General features: G+C 33.1%; 4 protein-coding genes across 8 annotated transcripts in view; 1 reads left to right on the top strand and 3 right to left on the bottom strand.

Annotated features, from left to right (window-relative positions):
* The window catches only part of Cow (Carrier of Wingless), a 36,784-nt gene extending 27,910 nt beyond the window's left edge, over positions 1-8,874 (bottom strand). The window contains exon 1 of the mRNA XM_961871.5: positions 8,609-8,874. Coding sequence (XP_966964.2) covers positions 8,609-8,710 — 102 coding nt within the window. The 5' untranslated portion in view covers positions 8,711-8,874. The remainder of the gene's footprint in view (positions 1-8,608) is intronic.
* A 1,054-nt stretch (positions 8,875-9,928) lies between these two features.
* Nurf-38 (Nucleosome remodeling factor - 38kD) lies at positions 9,929-12,772 on the bottom strand. Of its 2 annotated transcripts, none has more exons than XM_008202592.1 (7): positions 12,492-12,772; positions 12,286-12,401; positions 11,963-12,233; positions 11,698-11,915; positions 11,582-11,640; positions 10,237-10,346; positions 9,929-10,078 (listed from the first exon to the last, which is right to left on the bottom strand). In XM_008202592.1, exons 1-7 carry the CDS (start codon positions 12,658-12,660, stop codon positions 10,047-10,049), a joined length of 975 nt encoding a protein of 324 aa, XP_008200814.1. In that variant the 5' UTR covers positions 12,661-12,772; the 3' UTR covers positions 9,929-10,046. The 2 variants fall into 2 exon arrangements, with proteins under 2 accessions (XP_008200814.1, XP_008200813.1); XM_008202591.1 differs by lacking the exon at positions 9,929-10,078 and adding an exon at positions 10,101-10,190.
* A 254-nt stretch (positions 12,773-13,026) lies between these two features.
* On the top strand, positions 13,027-16,639 carry CYP6BQ13 (cytochrome P450 monooxygenase). 4 transcript variants are annotated; one of them, XM_064355981.1, is made up of 4 exons: positions 13,027-13,083; positions 14,945-16,088; positions 16,138-16,389; positions 16,433-16,639. In XM_064355981.1, exons 1-4 carry the CDS (start codon positions 13,042-13,044, stop codon positions 16,594-16,596), a joined length of 1,602 nt encoding a protein of 533 aa, XP_064212051.1. In that variant the 5' UTR covers positions 13,027-13,041; the 3' UTR covers positions 16,597-16,639.
* A 192-nt stretch (positions 16,640-16,831) lies between these two features.
* Positions 16,832-22,493, bottom strand: part of LOC655578 (orexin/Hypocretin receptor type 1) — a 33,068-nt gene continuing 27,406 nt past the window's right edge. Inside the window, exons 5-7 of the mRNA XM_962139.5 lie at positions 21,073-21,399; positions 20,776-20,994; positions 16,832-20,060 (exon numbers count right to left, since the gene is read on the bottom strand). Coding sequence (XP_967232.2) covers positions 20,796-20,994; positions 21,073-21,399 — 526 coding nt within the window. The 3' untranslated portion in view covers positions 16,832-20,060; positions 20,776-20,795. The remainder of the gene's footprint in view (positions 20,061-20,775; positions 20,995-21,072; positions 21,400-22,493) is intronic.

Here is a 22,493-nt window from a genome sequence, read left to right as displayed (position 1 = left end):
GAGGTGGTCCACTTTCAAGAACTTTGCCCTCCTTTGTGGTAAATAGTGAATAGCTGGTCAAAAACTTAATCTGAACGAAGTGACTGAACAGATCTGATACCCTAGGAAGCCATTACCTCCTCCAGCGTTTAACAAGGGTGTGATCCTTTTAAGAATGACTTGTAAGGCAAAGGCTTTTCTATTCACTGAATAGCTGACATTTATAAGTGGGAAAAGTTAGTCTATAGACACAATTATATAATCCTGAGAAGACTTTATAAAATACATCAAAAATTCGACAGTGTAGTGTGTTGACGCAACGATAATAAAGTTTTACGATGCAGAAGAGGCGAATTTTAAATTGTAAGTTATCCTTGAAATTTTGAGTCACCGTATATGAAGGGTGTGAATTTATGTTCTTATTTTATGTAATCAAATGAAATAAAACATTGCGGTCACACACACTCCCTTGTTATCTCATTCTCTTGGAGATATTCCACACTATTCCAGATTCCTGAAACACTTTCTGAATATTCAATTCACAACATTTTAGGACTTGGTATTAAACGCCTTGAAGATACCTACTTGTCTGGGTGTTTGTATTCGTACAAGCATTTAAAAAAGGAAGTAAACGCAAAGCGTTTCAATTTTGCGCTTCATTGATCGTAAAATAGCAATCCTATGCTGAAAAATCGAAGACTGTCTGTGATGATAAAATTTTCGGATAAACTCTGAATTATTAATCAGTCGTTAATAGATTAATTCAATTTTCGGTCACACGCAAATTATCGCGAGTTTATTTTCAATCGCTTTGTTATGTTATTATTAATAATAAACGAGTCGTGACCTTATATTTCATCCCATGATCCGTTTTGCGAAATGTTATCATTACATAAAATGTTTGTGTGAAAATAATGTGTCATTTTTGAAAAAATAAACCCAATAACCGCGCTATATATCTGCCTTTGGTGCTACAGTGGAGATAAAGGCGTTTTATTGCAGTCAAATAGTAAATTGGAGTAAAAATGGGGAAAATCCCACACCTACATTGTCCAGTCATCCTGAAAACGTTCCTCCGCGATAAGGGAATCGATCGAATTGAGAGCGATTGAAACTAACGAACCTTCTTGAAACGAAACAATAAAACATGGTAATTGCACAAGTCATACAAATGATTTTTAAATTGCCGCTGAGGTGTTGGTGCAGGTAATTTAGTATTCTTTCGGCTCGAGACCACACGCATCTACCTTTCGTGTAAATATTTGGGCGTCTAGGCTTAAGTTTATCTTGTTTGTGATTCAGAACAAAGGATTGTTGCCGCGATTTTTACCCTATTGTTCCGATTACTAGTAAACTAGACTCGTTACCGAATCGGTTCAAGAGATAAACGCTATTTATAATGTATTGAGAAATACCATAAACAGCGCAGATAAAGAACAGAACACACCGAATTTTTTCGCTGGGGAAAAGGCTAATTTTGCTTTGAATTAAAAAATGCAAGGAACAAAGCGCGCCTTTGCTAGTCTTGTCACATTAGCATCAATCATAACAGTGATCCCTTCTGTTTCCTTTATACGCATTTGTCACTTGAGGATCGCGTTTTGAAAGCTCAAAATTGCCTTTGAACTCATCATGTTGAAATTTTCCGGTTGGCTCAGCGCATTTTTCCATATCTGAATCTAAATTCAAGCTGTAGAAAATATTTATGCACATGTTCGATTTTCCAGGGAAATTATTTACATTACATTAGAGGTAAATTATAGCTTGGTTTATCAACAATTAGCGCACGAGTGCAATTTTTCGGTATCTTTCCCGCAAATCCAATTACTTCGAGTAATTGAAATTTTCAGCAAGGTGTGTTTGTGAATTAAATTTACATTATTTATGCGCTTTAAGGAAGAAAGTGTAATGTGGAAAAACAAACAAACCTGCACCTCACATCTATTGCAAATTTATGAAAATGGACCTTATTAAATTAGTTTACATTACATGGTACAACATCGTTAAAATAGCTCGTGTGATGAAAACCTGAAAAATGTAGCGCTCGTAAAGGTAAATTTATACGATCTTGTATTATACATGGTGCTCCAAATTTAGAACGCCTTGTGAATTACGACTATTGCCATTTGAATTTGTGAAATGTGTACACTTTTCTTGACGATTTGTTCATTTGAGTGAATACAAAGCTCATTAAAACGTAATCTAAACTTTCGAGGGTTTAGGCTAAATCAAAAGAAAATACTGAAAGAGAATAATTACTGAACCTATAGTTTGAGATTTTATCTTAATGCAAACTTGACTGTAAAGTATGTTAATTTAATTAACTCCGAAGCTTATGCATTTAAAAGTAATGGTAATGACAGTCCTTTGCTGAAGATGCAGTGCTCAAACTTCAGCAATCTGATAACACATGCGTCCCAGAATCACAGCCCCTGTTTGCAAAATTTATTAGATGCAACTGGAGCTCCATCAAAATTTTTCCAAGTACCTAATTTATTTCCTAATTATTGGATAACGATTAGCTCTGGTCAGTTATGGTGATGGTATTCGGGAAATTGCAAATGGGAACATTTCCATAATTGCTGCAACGATTCGATAAGGAGTCAACTGTCTGTCTCAATTGTATTTCAGAAAGTTTTTGCTTATAATTACAATTATGCTTTCTGATATACAAACTTTAGAAACGAAAATGAAAATCTAAAGAAAAAAGAGAAGAGTGCAGAAACAATTCTAATTCAATACTAACATGTCAATCATTACTTAAGAATTTGTTTAAAATCTCAAAGAAAAGATGTGATGACAATCCAAGATTGTACCAAAATATAAAAAAAATCAATTTCAACCTTCTGTAATTAAAGTACGCTATAGCACACGTTTTAACAAACTCTAGAATAAAAATAAAAAATCCCTCTTAATTATTTTTAGCAATATTAAGAAGTAAAGTGGATAGTTTTTTCTCTTAATTTCTCAAAATATTTTTAGTCGGTGATATAACCAAGAAAGAGACCAAGTTCATTATCTCTTCGACGTCAAAAAACTGAAAATTCTTTATAATAATCATCTACATTAGATAAATTGTGTTATTGTATTCTTTTCGTTGTTTCAGTTTTCAGTTCATCAAAAATTGCTCATATTTCAATCAATATTAGCACAAGAGAAACAGGAAAATTCCAGGAAGATATTAAATCGTAGAGAATTAAATTTTCTTCAAAAGAATCCTGACAAAATGTCCATTGCTCGTAAATTTTTCTGATAATAATAAAAAAAACAGAAAAAACTAAATCAAAAATTAAAAGAAAATAAATAAGTTAAAAATTCGATAATTACGAATAAGGCATTAGCTTTTTGTTAATGCTTTATGATTATTTTATAGAGGGCGATTGTTTTGAACACATGCGTTCCAGAATCACAGTACCCTGTTTGCAAAATTTATTAGATGCAACTGGAGCTCCATCAAAATTTTTCCAAGTACCTAATTTATTTCCTAATTATTGGATAACGATTAGCTCTGGTCAGTTATGGTGATGGTATTCGGGAAATTGCAAATGGGAACATTTCCATAATTGCTGCAACGATTCGATAAGGAGTCAACTGTCTGTCTCAATTGTATTTCAGAAAGTTTTTGATTATAAATATAATTATGCTTTCTGATATACAAACAAGCTTTAGAAACGAAAATCAAAATTTATAGAAAAAAGAGAAGAGTGCAGAAACAATTCTAAAGAATAATCTGGAAGAACTCGAAACGAATCTTGAGAGATTGTTTACGTGATTATTTTATTTACGTTGTTTTTTGTTTGTTTAAACGTGGGGAATTAGGGATTTTTCCAAGCTCGTTTGAAAATATGCAATAAGTCACCTCCTGATTTTGATTAAGTCATGTGCCATTTCTACTAACCTTACACGGCAACATGTGATCATTACTTAAGAATGTGCTTATAATTAATCGATGAGTACAAAGTATGATGAAAGCGAGCCGTCATGCTGGCTAGTTCTAGCTCCATTCTGATAAGAACTATAATTAACCGAAGCTGATATCAGTTTAATGTCCCTATTTAGCGTTTACTTTCCATAAAATCGGTAAACATGAGATTAATTACCCCCTGAGCGATTTAAAAATGTGCTACATTTGATGTGCTTTATGGAGGTGTTCAAACCATTTGACTCGATTTGAAAAGTAACAAAACGGGTAGGAATAGCTTTGGCGCTCCTATAACCAATTTGAATTATTTAAATTTGGGACAACAAATCCGTGTTGATGACAGGTGACCGTTCTCCCCCGTCCTTATTGATTTTGTATCAAGTTTTCGTCTTTGATCTATCGGAGTACGACACCTAATCGCCTCAAATTGCGTTTGTGACATTTATTTTTCTTGATGTTGCGTTACCTAACAAGTGGATAATTGAAATAAAATGTTTCGGCGAAAAAAGCACAAGCTCGGCTTTGATAAATGGCTTCTAGGTGCAAGAGTTTTTGAAAATGACAAAGAACCGTTTGATACAAATTTTCACAAAGCTTTACGTTGAAAATTTATAAACCTTAAATAACAGTTAACGAGTCCACGTAACTTGCTTGAAGAGTGGTAAATTGAGCGAAATTAGAATCAAGGAAATCCCCCTAATGACCTACGCGAATGGCATAAACAACTCACTTTTCCCTGAAATTGCCTACTTATTACGAAAGGCAAACAAACTTGGGCTCGTGGGACGTCTTAAGACCGCGGAAGTTACGTGTGACAGTTGATATCTACCCAGAATTTGTATAATTTCGAGGCATTTCTATGATTAGACCAAGTTGAAATTTATTCAGGTTTTAAATGACACAAACTTCACTACTGAAATTTCAGAGGTGTATTGTTATCAGGCATATTGTGGTGGGCGAAAAAGGGAATATTATGAATCATAGGCAACAACGGAAGCCAGATCCATTAAGATAGAAAACATAATGACTCGCCTTCCTAATATTGGGAGCCCCTATTTTTATTTTTACGCAAAGTATCACATTTTCTTCCTTCAAGCATTCTTTCCTTGAGAGAAACCAAAACAACCAAAATGTAAACAAAAACAATTTGTTCTACGCCGAAGGTTTTATAGTGCAATAAAAAAATTGAATTTAAACTCATTATTGTGGGAATGTAATATTTACAAACAAAATTATTGTAACATTCTAAATGTTTGTCAAAAAATTAAGAATTTTTCTAAAAACAATAACAAAGTGCAGTTATATGCAAAAATAAAAATAAAATAAATTGCAACTCTTCTGATTAAAAACTAATTGTTAATTAAGCTTGGAAAAGCTCCAAACGTCTGACTTGTGTGCGCATTAGTTTACAATTAAGGGGATACTAGTTCTGAGTTGCATCCAAAAGTTTGAAGAATTTACACTAAAAGAACAAATCGTATTGTGTAAACATTATTTAATCCGAATTCCAGTTTTTGAGCGTGATACAGGGAAAGTGCTCTTAATTAATTTTCAATATTTTCCACCCATGTGATGGAGTGTTTGTTACGGTTTGTGAGATACTCAAAAACCAATATTTCGGTATGTGAGACAGGACATTTTTCAAATGTGACCGACCAGAAGTGGGAACAAAGCAAATCGGAAGATACTTGGAGAAAAATTGTCGATCGCGTCAAGTGTTCGTCTTCGGATTTATGTTATTGATAAGACGCTTGGAATTATTTATGTCTGCAAGATATAAGATTGTAATAAAATTTTATAGGTAGTGGTGACGTTATTTGATAGAGGGAACGTCGAATATATACAGAGTGATTTATTTAAGACGAACTTTTCTCCTATTATAAACTTTGTTTTTCTTATCCGTAAGTAGGTATTCTTTGACAAATAAAATTGTTATTTTCCAATTTCCAATTCTTTAATTTTGATGAAATTTCAAAAACGACACGAATCTATCACAAACAATCATCGAAAATCTGTCAAGTCAAAACTTACAAAAATTGAAACGTTTTACTTCATTTTGATCTCTGCATGATAAAAACCGTTCAGCTAAGCATAACAATAAAGTTAGATTTTATCAAGCAATTATATTCAGTAGGTTTTGGTTATGACGGTTTTTCATTGCTATGTACAATAAACTGTGATACTGACTTTAATTTACAACTTCTACAAGATTATTCACATATATTTCATTTCATAAACTCATGAAGAAAACCGTGGAATTTTAAAAATTTTCAATAAAATAATTTCGTTGCAAAAGATAATACAAAAACAACCTCTTTTTCCGTGTACAATTGGTTTAAATTCTGTATGAGTGTATGTGATACTTAAGGATATATTCCTCTTTAATGTTCCAAAAACGGTCTTGATAAAATCTTTTGGGAGAAATCAACATTTTTTTAAATACTACAATACCTGATATCTCACTTTCTTCGGTGTTAATACAATTTTTCACTCTTTCAAAAGCAAACCATTTTTCTTTTAAAGTATTTGTCGATGAAAATAACGTTTTTCAACATTCTCCAAAAAAATATAATACACCTGTTGGGAAATATTTTAAATTTGAAGTATTTCGGTTTTTTTCTACGATTTGTAATCTGATTTTTTTTTAATCAGAACATATGCTTATAAAGACGAGAAGTTTTAAATAAATAACGCTGAAACTACATTTGTTTAAAATCTCAGGAAAGATGTGATGACAATCCAAGATGGTACCAAAATATAAGAAAAAAACAATTTCAACCTTGTGTTATTAAAGTACGCTATAGTACTCGTTCTAACAAACTCTAGAATAACAATAAAAAATCACTCTTAATTATTTTTAACAATATAAAAAAGTAAAATGGATAGATTTTTCTCTTAATTTCTCAAAATATTTTTAGTCGGTGATATAACCAAGAAAGAGACCAAGTTCATCAACTCTTCGACGTCAAAAAAAACTTAAAATTATTTATAATATTTAATCATCAACATTAAATAAGTTGTGTTATTGTATTCTTTTCGTTGTTTCAGTTTTCAGTTCATCAAAAATTGCTCATATTTCAATCAATATTAGCACAAGAGAAACAGGAAAATTCCAGGAAGACATTAAATTGTAGAGAATTAAATTTTCTTTAAAAAAACCTGGCAAAATGTCCATTGTTCGTAAATTTTTCTGATAATAATAAAAAGACAGGAAAAATAAAAAACAGAAAATAAGTAAGTTAAAAATTCGATAATTACGAAAGAGGCATTAGCTTTTTGTTAATGCTTTATGTTTATTTTATAGGGGGCGATTGTTTTTTTTAATATTAAATAGCATGAAAACATTTAATAAAAAATAAATAAAAAACAATACAGGCAGTATAGAAAAATTAAAAGCCTTTTGTGTAATATTATTTATATTTTTTGTCTTTTTTATTATATTTTTTAATTATTTTATATTTAGCAAAAAGATAAAATTCTGTAGTTCTATAAGTATACTATCAACAACAGTAAGCAAAAATATTCGTTTTATAAAAAATATATATAAATAACCTCAATGAATTTTCAAAAATGACGTCATTTTAACTTTTAAAGTCATAACAAAGAAATGAATTTAAGAGTTTTTAAACTCATCCTGATTATATTGTACTTATACGTACCTCCGTTCTGTTCCAGAGAATAATAACATATATCAAAAATGTTCTTAAACATTATGAATAAGTATTAAAAATGAATAAAATATGAAAATACAAAAAATCAAGTAATATCCTGTAAAAGTGAAACGTGTACAGGGGTTTAAAATTTGTCAATTAAAAATACTACTCAAATCGATCATCAACTTAAAAAAACACTACACTGTTGCAATTTTGAAATACTTAAACCTAAAACCAAAAACTGACAAAATTGAACCAAATTGAAAACTTGAATAAGCCAAAAAATTGATCCGGTGACAGTAAAAAATTCCATAGTTACAACTGTAACTATTCCACAATTGTTAAAATAGAGGTATTGCCAAAACTCGCAAGTACTACTGACGATCTCATCAATTTTACCAAACAATGTTGTGTTGATAAATTTGATAAAAATGTCGATGATTATTTTAATTTTTTTTTAGAGGTTTTCTGAAACGTTTCCTACAACGTACCAAAAATCTTATGCTCTATTTTGTGTAGGTACCCTGTATTCTTATAATGTTTTCGTTACATTTTTATTATTCTTTAAATTATTATAGTTTCTTCATATGAATTTATTGTTCTCCAATGTTGATATTTTTATTAGTTAAGTGTTCTAGAAATAAAAAAGTAGGTATTATACGCAAAATGAAAAATGCATATAATACCTACTTCTTACCTACGAATAGAAAACTAAATATTATACGTATAATAACCACTTTATAGAATTGTCAAAAATGAACACAATCGCCATAACCAAAAAGCTATTTATCATTTGCTACTAGTGTTACGTATTAGCTTTGAAAAGAAAAATCAGTTAAATCCGGCTTTAGTGATAAAAAATAGGAAGCCACAATTGCGGCGCGTCCTCGGCGGGAATGTAGGTAAGAACGAAAGTGCAATCGTGTAGTTTGGGCAATAATGGTCCGCAGACGGGCGAAGAACCTGCTTGACAGGTAAAGAATCGAGCGGAACGCCGTCGAGGGGCACCTGTTTTAACCCAAGTGTCTGTATTGTGGCACACAAAGCCTCTTACCTCTTCTGCGAACTCGAAGTCCCCGTCGAACTTCCTCTTCCTTTTGGCGTCGGTCGTGCACACGACGGCCGCCGCGACGACCAGGACCAGAAGCACTCGCATTGGGGCGCGTCCTCGCCGATTTTAAGGATAATGGGACAACACGTCGTCCTTTTTTATTTGATTTGGTTCACTTTCGCTGCACTTGGCCGCTCAAACGTACTCTACCTCACTGACGACCGTCCGCGTCAAACCACGACCACTTTTTGATTATATTCGATTTCAGTGGCCGTCTCTTTTCCATGGAGATTGCGCGGCGCCACACAAGAAAAGCTTTCTTGTGCAGGATGCCGTGGTGGGGAAACTTCGAATACCAAATCAATGCCCAATGCAGTGAATGTAGACGCGGAATGGGCCGCTTTTACGCCCATTTCTGACGACGATCATGAAAAATTGCCAAGATGGGCCTTTTTTGCGACACGCCCACACCAACGCTCATTTACACGTGCTCAGTACTCGCAGCAACGCAATCTTATCTTTTTATTATACACCAATACCCAACAATCAGAATTCATTCATTCTTACCATAATTACGATAAAAATGAGTCAACCAAGCTACCTTCGGCAATATTTTTTTTATTGTAGGTGTAGGTATATTACAGAAAAAATCGCTCGTTACCACATTTTTTAAGTTTGGTTTTAGTTTCTTTATGTTTATGTTAGTAAACAATAAAGTAATTAGTTATTAAACTAAAAAAAAAGCATTTTTTTCACTCAGTTGTTTATTTCTAAAAATCGTTTAACTATGTCATAAAGAATCCGGCTCGAAGGACCATAATTTTAATTTTTAACATTAAACATTTTCTTCACTCAGTTGTTCATTTCTAAATATCGTTTCGACTATGTCATAAAGAATCCGGCTAGGAGGACCAAAATTTTAATTTTTAACATTAAACATTTTTTGATGCTAGAAATCAGATATTTTATTAATTAATTTTAATTATAAGCAGGAACTGACGAAAAACCCTCAAATCCTCAAATATAAAGAAAAAAATAAAGTATTTATTAGCCAACGCTGACTTCTATATGTATTAGTTTTTGAAATACACCAAAAGCTTGTACCTACATTAAATTGCGCACCAATAACAACATTAGATAAAATGACTCAAAGCAATATCGAATTACGTACTGAAAAAAGAGGGAAAGCTTTACTTATCTTCAATTTTGCATTCCGCGAACCTTAATCTGTTTACTTCTATTAAACGCCTTCACTAGTTTGCAGGAAGTGACGTGAAAACACGTTAGGAGAAAATGGACGTGGGACAGTTCGTTAAAACACAGTTTTTATATAAATTATAATTTATTTCTTATAAGCAAAAACACCATGCGCTACACTCTTACCCTTAGAAAAAAAATAGAAACAATAAATGCACGGGTGTAACAATTTTTAATATCTTCTTTATTTTAAATGGACGTAATGCCATTTATCCACTGTAAAAAAAAACACAACATATAAGTATTATAAAACATTTAATAGAAGAAGAGAGTGTTTATTAAAGTCTACATTTATTGCACAGTCTTCTAACAAAATAAACTCTATCAACTAAAAAATTAAATTAAAAAGAAAACAAATTTTATGAGAGACTTACCAATAGGTTCGACCTTTTGCGGTTGCGAATAAACTGGAGTTTTGTTAATCACGTCTTTAGCCTCACTGACTGATATTTTGAATGGATTGCCCTCAATAGTAGTGTTGACACTTGAAAAAGTAATTAAAGCAATCAATTAATGGCTTAATTACATTTTTATTAAGGAAATTTAGAAACCGAGATAAAAATTACTTCCGCCACTGGTTGTTATATATACGAGAATTTTGCACATTTTTCAATCAAAAACTCAAAAACTAAAATTAGCAAACTACATATTTAAATACAGCCTGTTAGGGAATGGTTTAGCAAAATTTTAAAGATAGATAGACAATAGCAAAACAAATCGATTAAGTAAACTTTTTGTATATCGAAAAAGCATAGATTTCCCAAAAAATTTTAGCCTTCATTAAGAACTCATTTATTTTGCAAGATCTTGTCAAAACACGCCAGAATAAAATACAAAAAATAAATGCTTTCTGGCGTTCCAGCAAAATCAAGATCGTTAGAGAACTAAAAAACAGAATTAAATAAAGAATTAAACAAGTGAAAACAATAGTAAATTTGAATGTTTTTGTAGAAAAACTATAAATGGGGTGATTTGTTTGGAATGTTGAACTTGAAGTTTTTTGCATATTAAATGCAATTCCACTTTTATCACAAAAAAAGATATCAGTTATTTACTCGAAAGTGGCTATTCATTAATCATGAATTCATTGCATTCGTTTTGAAAACGTAAGTTAATTATTACGAAATTAATTATTAGCTAGTTTTTTAAACTAAAAATTTACAAAACAAATAGTATAAATCTGATGCTTTTTGTGTTCAAACGCCTCCTTGAGTAAAATTTGGACGAGGAATATTCGGTACATAATTTATCAAAAAATAGTGATAACTTTAAAATCAACTCAAATAATTGCAACATAAACAAAAAAAGACAAAAAGGTCCACCTCACTTTCTGCTTAGGTAGCAAATAAATCAGTTGATATTTTATTTCAGTACCAATTGGTTATGACTTCATTTAAAAAAATACAAATAATTAAGATTACGCTTTATCATTTACGAATCATAAATTAAAGCAAAGCACAGCGCAAATAATGATGTTCAAACAATAAATAGTAGATTTACGGAAAAATTACTGTTCATAACAATGGGATCTACCTTCAAGTATAAAAATAATGGCAACAAAGATAACTCTTGTCATGTTTTAAAAGTTTCAGCATTCAATCAATATGAAACAAACAATTTAGCAACCTTGTAACTTATCAGTTTTAGGTAAAAACGCCGTAATCAAATAACATAATAACATAAAAAGAAACACTCAATGTCACCATAACTTTTACGTACCAGGAAATGCCCTTGGCATCAACTTCTTTATTGACCAAAGCTTTCCAGAAACGGTGTACCTATAAAAAATGCATCAACTTAATAACACTAGAAAATCCTTGGAAATAGATCAATACCTCATCTACCACTTTCAGCGCAAAACTCGCCGGTTTCGCTTCGCCATTAAAAGCGAACTGATTTTCAGGTTTACCATCTGGAATTTTATAGATTTTAAACCATTCAACTGAGGCTTTCAAAAGACCAGGGAAATGTTTCTCTACATCACTAACATCATTCACTTGATCGGCTAAAGGATCCTTAACATCTATAGCAATTAATTTCCAGTCTGTTTCTCCTGTGGATAAAATAATTAGAGGAAAACCCGGCACTTGTTGATTGTACCTTCGTCAATTAACGCAATGGTTCCTAAAATTTTCACCTGAAGGACTTCCCCCCGTTTCGCAACCCTGTACCCTATTTCAATAACATCTATGGGATCGTTGTCCCCCTTGCATCCTGTACCATCATCAAGATGCTCGGGGTTTTCCCAAGTTTGGGGCAAAGCCCCATAGTTCCAAATGTAACCATGGTGCGGAAAACAATTGGCAACAAACCTGGGCTTACCCTTCTTCACATCTTGCTTGATGGGGTTCAAGATCTCCTTCATAGTAATCTAAGAGAAGGCTGGCTGATGGCTGTTTATCTTTTCGCCTTTTTAGACTTACCTCCATCTTGGCATTGGTCCACCTGGGGACCTCCACAATCATGTTGAAAATTTTTTTGGTGCTGTCCACCACCAAAGGGACATCGTGAAGTGGCGAAATTGGTCCGTTTTGATTTTCTGTTAATTAAAAGTTCTATGATAAGGGTCGGGGGTCAAAGATGAAGATCAAGGATTGTGAGAGGTTATATTATATGATTTTAGTCTTACGGATGTAAACTCTGTAGTCTGGAGAGTAAGGAGATCCTCTTTCAACAACAGAATAGGCCATATTGAAACAAATGCCGGAGGACGAAAAACACCGCAAACTGTGACTTTGGTGTGATAATAGTTTGTGCAAGCCGCCTGCGAACACGCGTGAGAATTTATGGACGACCATTGCCCCCTCTATCCAAAATCACTGCACTAACTGTTGAACTAATCAATACAAAATAGGCGCGAAATATTCAAAATTTGGAAATACGTACAGGTACAGATACTGTACTCACCAACTACAATAAACAACAAAACTTATCACATTTCACTGGCTTAAAATTAAATAAACTAAAAGTTACATAACAACTAATTAAAAACTATTGGTCGAAAAAATAAATATTTGTCTAACATTGACCATGGTGAGTAATTTGGAGTTGTTTTTCCAATTACAGATTGATATCAGTTTATCTTAAGAGTTTCTGGTGATAACGATTTTCGATTAAATTCCAAGGTTCAACAATTCGCACGTAGGAAACTTATCAGTCTTATCACCTTGAAGTCAGCAATGCGTTTTGCTCACAGGTTTCGCTCGTTGCAGAAATCTTCGGTAAACACCAATTTACTACAACTAGTGTTAGAAGATGGCGCTGTAATGGCGACAAAAACTCATCATCCAGTGTTGCCAAGTCTGGTGAAATGTCGCCAATTGCATTTCAAAAATTCTCGAAAAGTAAAAATTACTAAATGTAAAACAAAATTTTCCAAAATTTTGTATAGTAATGTTCTAAGTGTTTTTAAGTATATTCGGTTCACTTCCATTAAAACCATTGTGGTGGAAATTGGATACTCTTAGTATTAAATTTTATACGAGTTGTCATGGTAACAGGTTAGTCAATTCCATCACAATGGTTTTTATGAAAGTGAACCGAAATTACTGTTTTCAATCCGATCGACTCATTTAGTATGCAAAATTAAAATACCTCTGCAACTACATTTTAGAAAAAAAAAAAAAATTTCAAAACTATCCACTCATCCAGATATGTCTAAAACTCATTTGAAAAAATTGTTGTAAAAAATCTGATGAGATTTTACGTGTTTTACTTAATTTACTTGGTTTTTTGTGCGTAAAATTTTGTTAAAATAACCACTCAATTTGGTCGGAAAACGGTGTTATTTTATCTTTTGTACACTTAAAATAGTAAAACACGTTTATGAACTAATGTTTTTGTAAGATATCGCACAACCAAAACGAAAATGTCAAAAACAGTATTATTTTTACATTTTATTACGCTTAAGTTAAAACCAATTAGAGAGATTTAAATGTAATTTTGCAATTCATTCGGTGCGTATCACAATAAACTCAAAAATTATTAAATTCATTTTTTTGAATTGGCAACATTGTTATTATCATTCATTGTTGAATTATAATTAGTCCACGTTTGCCAGATCAGTTTTTTCACTTACAACCGCGGATTTTTCCACCACTTACCGCATTGTAATAAATGACGAAATTCAATGAACTTTCACAAAAGTGACAACAGTGGAGATATTTACAAATTATTCTAGTGGGATGTAATTACTACCAAGGACGTTAGATGTTAGTTAAATAACAAATGTATTAGAATTTATCTTATTAGTGATGTTTTATTGAATAAACAGAATATTTTTTAAGAAAAAAAAATGTAAGTCTAAATTACTGATAAAAAAACTATAATTTGGCAAAATTGTACGAGTTTTTAGTATTGATGAATCTGATAAACTGATAAACTTTACGTTATCTTATTTTAAGTTATCGTAGGTTGAGAGAATTAAATCTTCGTACTTGTGCACCTAATTTCCGGCACAAGACATAATTTATGGAAAAATAAAAAAAATATCTAGAAGAAAAAAACAACACCAACAGTATTTGTAGAATCAGTTTTTCTATTTTTTTTCTTTCCATATTTACAAAATGTCTTCTATTTGGAATTTTACTTGAAATAAAACCATTCCTACACTACGCAATATTAGCTACTGAGGTATTTTTTTCCGAGATCAATATCCGGTATTTTTGCTTCATCATAAATCATTAAGTAGATTTCATTGTCTGAAACTTCGATCTTTGTCCGTTTAAGTCCTCGCATTATTCTGCAATTTGTGCAGATAAAAAATTTACTACTCATCTTCTTTGGCACAATTTGCTAGCGATTGATTTGTAAATAAAAATTTTAAAACCATAACAGTATAGCCCGGAAATGACCGCTAAATATTATTAAACACATTAATTTAAAAACTCACGAACAATAGATCGAGCAAATGTGGTTATAATTATTGCCTTGTCCTTGATTAAGATTAGCTCCAAGATTTATCTCTGTTATTTTTTAAAACGCAATCGATAACGAGTTAAGTGTTCACATTCGTAAACACATCCAGTTTAAATGCACTCCCGAAAGGTGAAACACCCGTAGTGAATTTTTGTCCAATTTCAGATAATGGCGATACTAACGTACAGTTGGTTATTAGACATTTTTGGCATCTTGACGGCACTTATTGCTGTTTTTATTGCTTGGGCACAATGGTCTCACACTTACTGGTCTCGTAGAAATCTTATAGCCCCTAAAACGACGTTCTTCCTCGGCAACAGCAAAGGAATCGTCACACAGAAACAATCCTTCGGAGATTTCACCGTCGAAATGTACGAATACATCCGCAAACACAACAAACCTCACGGTGGTTTCTACCTCACCCTTATGCCTAATTACATGCCTGTTGATCCCGAAATCATCAAACATATCATGCTGAACGATTTCGACCACTTCGTAGATCGAGGAATTTACTACAACGAAGAAGTCGATCCGTTAAGTGCCCATTTGTTCTCTCTGGACGGTGCTAAATGGCGGAATTTACGAATCAAGCTCACACCAACTTTCACGTCGGGAAAAATGAAAATGATGTTTGATACTTTGGTGAAGTGTAGCGACCAGTTGTTGGTGGAGATGAACCAAACAGCTGGGAAAGCCCCAGTTGATGCAAAAAATATACTAGCACGGTTTACAACCGACATAATTGGGTCTTGTGCTTTCGGGATTGAGTGCAACTCGCTGAAAAACCCCAACGATGAGTTCACTCAGTATTTAAAACTGTTTTTCGTGGAAGGTTTTTGGCAAAACCTCAACGGAATAATCACTTTCGTGGCGCCCGAGTTGGCCAAAAAACTGAACATGAAAGTAGTCAACCCTGTCCTGTCCAATTTTTTCATGAAAGTGGTCGAAGACACCGTCAATATGCGCGAACGCAACAACATCTACCGCAAAGATTTCATGCATCTCCTGCTCCAGCTGAAAAATCGAGGGGAACTTGTTGACGACGACAGCATCCTACAAAACAATACCGATGCCGAAAATAAGGAAGTGACGCTGACTTTGAACGAGCTCGCAGCCCAAGCTTTCGTCTTCTTCCTGGCCGGTTACGAGACCTCCTCCACCACTATGACGTTTTGCTTGTACGAATTAGCGTCGAATCCTGAAATTCAGGACAAATTGCGCGCTGAAATAAACGAAGTTTTGCAAAAGCACGGCAAATTGACGTATGACGCAATTATGGAAATGCGTTACATGGACAAAGTCGTGAATGGTAACACGACGTTTCCCGAGTGAACACATTTATGAAACTCCTCTTTCAGAAACTCTACGCAAGTATCCGCCCCTTCCGGGCCTGAACCGCGTCTGCAACAAGGAATACAAAGTCCCCGGAACAGATTTTGTGATTGAAAAGGGGACGAAAATCTGGATTCCGGTGCTGGGTTTGCACCGGGACCCGGAGTATTTCCCAAATCCGGAGAAATTCGACCCGGAGAGGTTCACGGAGGAGAACAAGAGGCAGAGACACCCTTATACGTATCTACCCTTCGGCGAAGGACCTAGGATTTGCATTGGTACGTTTTTGGAGTTCCTTTTCGCGTCGTAACGGTCTTTCAGGTCTTAGGTTCGGGATGATGCAAACTAAAGTCGGGCTTAGCGTCCTTTTGAAGAATTACAAGTTTTCCATTAATTCCAAAACCAAACTGCCGCTGCAACTTGACCCCAAAAGCTTCATCATGAGCACAGAAGGCGGGATTTGGCTTGATTATACGCGCGTTTAAACTGTAGGTAATTCAATAAAAATTGTAAAATAATAACACAAAATGATGTTTCCTGATTTATTTCGACGGGCACGTGACCAGAATTTTCAAGATGTATTTTCATTCTGCACGTGTGTGGTAAAATACAATAAAAAAGCTTCAATGTCTACAGAAAATCATAAAGTAAAAGTTACTCTGTTCATCAAATACTCGCAAAAATAATGTGGTTAAGAGGGGGTTCAATAAATGTCTCAACTAATTAAATAAAATATTATTTATTAAATGCTTAAGTAGCTAATTTTGTCACAATCTATAAATAACAATATCACAACAAAAACCGTGTGAAAATGGAGTCTCGTATTAGGTTTCTATACACATCAAGTTTCAATCAAAAGAATCCACTAACATAACAAAAAAGCTATTCCGAGTGGATTTTTTATTGAAACTCGGTTTTTCACGACAAAAAATGGCATGCTCTTATTAAACAACTATAAAATCTTAAGCTGTTATAACATTTGTATATCTTTTAATTAATGTAATGCATTTTCGATTCATTTGAGTTAGTTTAAATAAATCGATTATATACATACGAAGTTTGCCAGCAAATACACACCGATAATGTCTGTTTAAGTAAAAATATGATAAAATTCCATTTTAATGTTTCAAGCATTATTACCACAAAATTGGGTAATTGTTTGTGTATGTGAATTAATTCAATTAAACCCTAAATGTGTGTAAAGCACCAGTTCAAAAGAAATTAAAACATAAATAGTACTATTATGTGGAAACTCCTATTGCAGTAAACCTAAACGTTGCTTCCTGTTTTGGATAATTATTTTTCTGTCTACGTCTATAATACAAGGTGTCTGCTAAAAGTATAATTTCATGTATCTCAAAAACTAATAACAACACAGAAACCAGCATTTGTTTATTAAATGCAGTAAAACCTCCCTTAATGGACACCGCCGAATAACGGATACTTTTGTAGGAAATTAACAAAAGCATCGAAAAATAATGTAACAAACCTTTCTACAGCGGATACTCTGTATAGCGGACACGGACAAAAACATTCCCCAATTACCATAATATCATATAAATTTACCTCTTACAACGGACAGACCGACAGAGTGATGAGTGATGACACTGATGAGATGACTGATGGTGCAAAGAACGAATATTTGTTTCAAGAACCTTGTGGGAATTAATAAAAAATTCTATGACGAAAATCCATAATTAAATATCAATGAGTGCATGAATTTTTTTTTAGAAAAACGTGATAACAAAATCGATGAAGACGATTTTCATAAAGGGAAAACTTGCCTTAGAACCACAGTAAACTCATGCTGTCTGAATATTTTGAACGTGTTAAAAATAGCTAGCATTATGTATCATGTAAAATAGTACAATGTGTTTTTAAATGATTCTCATCTAGTCGTCTCATGTAAAATCAGAAAATGCCGCTTCATATTACTAATGACAGGCATTTAGACATCGAATATTATCATTCTCTATTTACTATGTCTCTAATACGGAAATAAGCTTCGATAATAAAAGTGTTTTCTTGTACGGTGTAACAATTAAGTTGCATTTTAACAAAAATTTTAAAAGAAATTAAGTGAATTTCTCAACTGACAGATGCGACATTTACTGACAGAGGATTCAATTGAGCAGAACGGCACAATTTTCAAAGTTAACTAGATGACATTCAATTAAAAACACAATGTATATTAAAGTTTAAGTGAATATTGAAGTCAATAAAACACGCGCGATTTTTAGAGCACTACGGCGTAGTCGAAGTGCTCGAAATAGAGCAAGTGTTTTAAAGACCAGTTATCCACGAATACTTTACGTTATTTTTTTTATTGGTACACTTTGAAATCATAAATACTGATATTAATATTAGAAAAATTGGAAATAATGTAATGTGAGATCAGTATACCTTTCGTTGTCATAGAATTGATGGACATTATAATAAAAAATCATTAAGAATAAGATGCCATTTATACTTCACGTTTTTTGAGTTATTGTTGTTGGCATGGACACTTAAAAAAAACGCACTGCAGCGTGTTTTTAACAAGCAAAATGGAGTACCAATAAAAAATATTATAAAAAACATGATTCCCAAAAACAACCAAACAAAAATTGAAGATTTTAGGTAAAAAATCTGTTTAATTCCTTTTTCAACAATTTTAATAGAATTTTAAAAAGACTTTCGTTAAAATATACTTACCTAAAAATAAAAACTTCAATAAAAAATCTTTAGACTGTCACGAATCTGATATTAACATAGTCAAAAAATTGAAAAAATCAAAAAACACACCTAAACCTATACAAAACATATTTTTAATCCATGTAACATACATACTATTATTACCCAAGAACTCTGCGTACGAGTAAAACATTTTTTTTGTAAAATATACAGACTGCTTATAAAAGAGTGTAGGATCTGAGGTGGTTCTTGAATTCAAATTTGCTGCATTTAATTATTTTATTTCTATGAAATTTCTGAAAAATACCAATTTTTATCTACTCAGGAAACCAATAAAACCAAATTTTTCATATACTAAGATTGTTCGTTTTTTTTTGGAAAGAAGCGGCAAATTCTTAATACCTACTACGATACTCGGGCCATATAACCTTACCCCATTTGGAGGACTATACATTCATTTATAGACAGATTGTATTTTTGCTACTGATTTAAAATTTGGTGGGCCGTTTATAGAATGATGGCAATTTAAAAATTGTCCATCTCTCATTTGAGGACACCGCTCCACAATGGACAATTAAAGAATTTACACCGTGAACCGTTGTTAAGAGGTTTTACTGTAGTACTTTTTTTTCTATGCACGTAAGTTTTTTCAGAATTTTTCTAATTTTTTTTATATTGTCGCTAGATAGCTTCTAATTCGCAATTAATTTGACTTTCCTAAGTAAAAAGACTACTAATTTTAGAGATACAGTAAATAATACTCGTGGTAGACTCTCCCTGTATATGTTAACAAGTAACAACATTGTTAAAAATGGGTATATCTGAGAGGGAACTCTAATAAATTTATGTTTTAAGGGTTTAAATTCCGACCACAAACAACCCTCGACCCTTCTCATACTTTCCACCGGAAAGCTTTTGCCAAAGGAGACATTAAAAAAAGAATAAATCTCCAGGTGGCCTTAAAATACTTAAATCTGACATTAACCTGCGTCGTAAAATCTGCCCTTGAAATTTATCATCGAGGGAAAAATGTTGCAGTTCGTTTTTTGAAGTGATGCTCTTCACAATTAATTTTTTTCCAACTGTAAATTGTGACGTACAACAAGTAAAAATAGACACAGTATCGAAACTCGCTGGATATTTCGCATTATTACAGTCAGACCGATCACGCTGACATTTTACATCGAGTACAATGAACGGCTCTCCACAAAAACGTGCGATGGAGCCGATTCAAATCAATTGTTCCACTCGGAAGAGACAGGAATTCCCCATTGAGCTGAAAGAAATTAATTTAATTACGCGCCTGTTGCGAAGCAAAAATCTGATTAAAATATAAGTAGGAGGAAACGCTGCTCATGCAAAAATTCAAAGATTTGCATTGAAATACTTCAAAAGTCTTTATCTCTTGTTTTCCACATCCGACAAACTAATAAGAGCAAAATGTCTGGTTCGAAAGCTGCAAAAGCAGTCTCAGGATGTTCCAAACAAACCACAGTTTTCTTATAAATATTAATAGAAACTCTTGGAAAACAAAAGTGCTTACTGCAAAACAGCTGTATCGTCTTTTAAATGCAATATAGTCAAGTGAAGCTTGTAAATATTGGACAGACTTTAATATCTCAGATTTGCAGGATTTTTGACTCAAAATTAAATATTTACTTGGTGGATTATTGAAAAAGAAAAAACCAAACAAACCCTGCAACAAGCCTCGCTGCAGCAGAACATTAAAAAACTGATACGCCAGGAGCATAGGAATATCTCATTAGTAAATATTAGAGCGGATTAAAACTCTCGTACACGTTTCCGCATTTAAAATAAAAAAATATAATAAATCTATTTGCACTTGGTGCATGTTTTTGCTCGTTACTGACAATCGTGTCCGAAAAAAATCCGGCGAAAAGATTGCAATCACGAAAGCATCAGCTTTGTCAGTATTAAGTGAAGCAAATGGCGTGTGATAAAATAAATCGTGTGGGAAATAATCTACGTACTGATGCCTCCCTTTATATCATCAGGACGAAGGAAAATCGTGCTGAAAACTGTTGTTGTCCGAATGCCCATCATCCACCTGGTGTACAATCGACTCAGTCTGACCGCATTTCGCTCTTGGCACGGCTGGGGTCCCGGCAGCTGTTATTACCGTTTCGCACGACTGTCTCAGCTTCCGATTGCTGAATCGGAAGTATCCCAACAAACGCTCCTTTGAAGATCTGGAACGATTCAATCCCAAAGTTTTAATTATGTGAACTTTACCGCTCCAAATATAAAACACGCCGATAACTACTGACCTGTTCATCTGCCAAACGATGTAAAGGACAGGAGTGGAACAGGTGGGTGCGAACGCCACCCACACGAACATTGTGTACGAAATGTCAAAGTTTTTATTATTTTCGTACGTCTCGGGAAGGACGAGACGGGCCAAGCGGAGGATCATTAGAGGACACAAGTAGATAGCGTAAAGGGTAACCATCGGGACTAAGTACTTCTGAGTGCGTTTCTCTTTAGCCACATCCAAGTCGGGCTCTTCGTTTTCGTACCGTGTGCGGCCGTTTTCGTGATCGCGATAACTACTTCTGCTGTATTGACTCGAACGGTCGTAATCGCCACGGCTGCTTCTGAAAAGCCGAGGAAATAGTCAACAAAGTACTTTAATATTGACTAAAACGAAATTTCACAGCGTTTGAAAGTTTGCCAGAATTTTCTATAATGGAAAGCTTCTATTATTTAGTATAAAAGATTCAATATGCAAACTTCGGCATGTCTCGTAGCTCCACCTGCGTTAGGAAAAATCGAATCGAACGCTTTGAGATATCGATTTCGTGTCTTGTCGAAAAGACAAGGAATTAGAAGAATCCTTCGAACAAACTTTTAAATATCTTATATTTTTAAATGATCAAGTTATTGTCTATTGTCCCTTAGAAAACATAAACTGAAATCTTTGTTGCAAAAATCAATAAATGGTAAATGTTTGAATATTTACGACTAATCGTAGATAGTTTCTTTTTAATATAATATTCAAGTTATTGCTTCACAGAATAGAATAGTATACGAAGTAGCAGGAACGGTAAGGAGACTTTACCGATCGAAGACAATTGTTTCAGTTGTTTCCAATTATTGTCTCAGATCGGCAATCCTTAATGTTTGTGTTGCTTATGGCGTTTTTTGCACGATCCTTAAAATTTTTTAAAAATTTATTTAAAAAATGTTAAAATAATTGTCAAGACAACATGTTCTGTTAACCGGTTGCTACGTCCAAGGCGTCGACAAAATTACTTACCGACGCCTAATTTACTTACCGATGTCTTGGACGTAGCAACTAGTAAACACTACATACTGTTTTGGAAACAGGCGTAGTAAACAATTACATAAAGCTTAATCGTGCAAAAAAAATTAAATCTCTCTCTTAAAAATAAAGAATTGGTGAATTTTTGAGTATCTACTAAACAAGGTAATTGATGTATTTTTTTAAATAATATTCAAGTTAAGCAAAAACTGAAGTCACTGTCTCAAGAATAAAAAAAATATGAGAAATTATAAATAGCTACTAATAGTTTTTTTTTAATAATGTTCAAGTTATTGGATAGCAGCATGAATAAAATGTAGCAAAAGCTTTGATTATAATTTTATGTCTTTTTTCTAGCAAAATGTAAATTAGTTACGTCTACCTCCTACTATTACAAATTGAAGCATTTACTTCACTTAAAGGCAT

The sequence above is a fragment of the Tribolium castaneum genome, chromosome 4 (assembly GCF_031307605.1).
Source record: "Tribolium castaneum strain GA2 chromosome 4, icTriCast1.1, whole genome shotgun sequence".
In the NCBI taxonomy this organism is placed as follows: domain Eukaryota; kingdom Metazoa; phylum Arthropoda; class Insecta; order Coleoptera; family Tenebrionidae; genus Tribolium; species Tribolium castaneum.
Note: the sequence above shows the minus strand (reverse complement) of the source record. Positions and strands in the feature narration are given on the sequence as shown.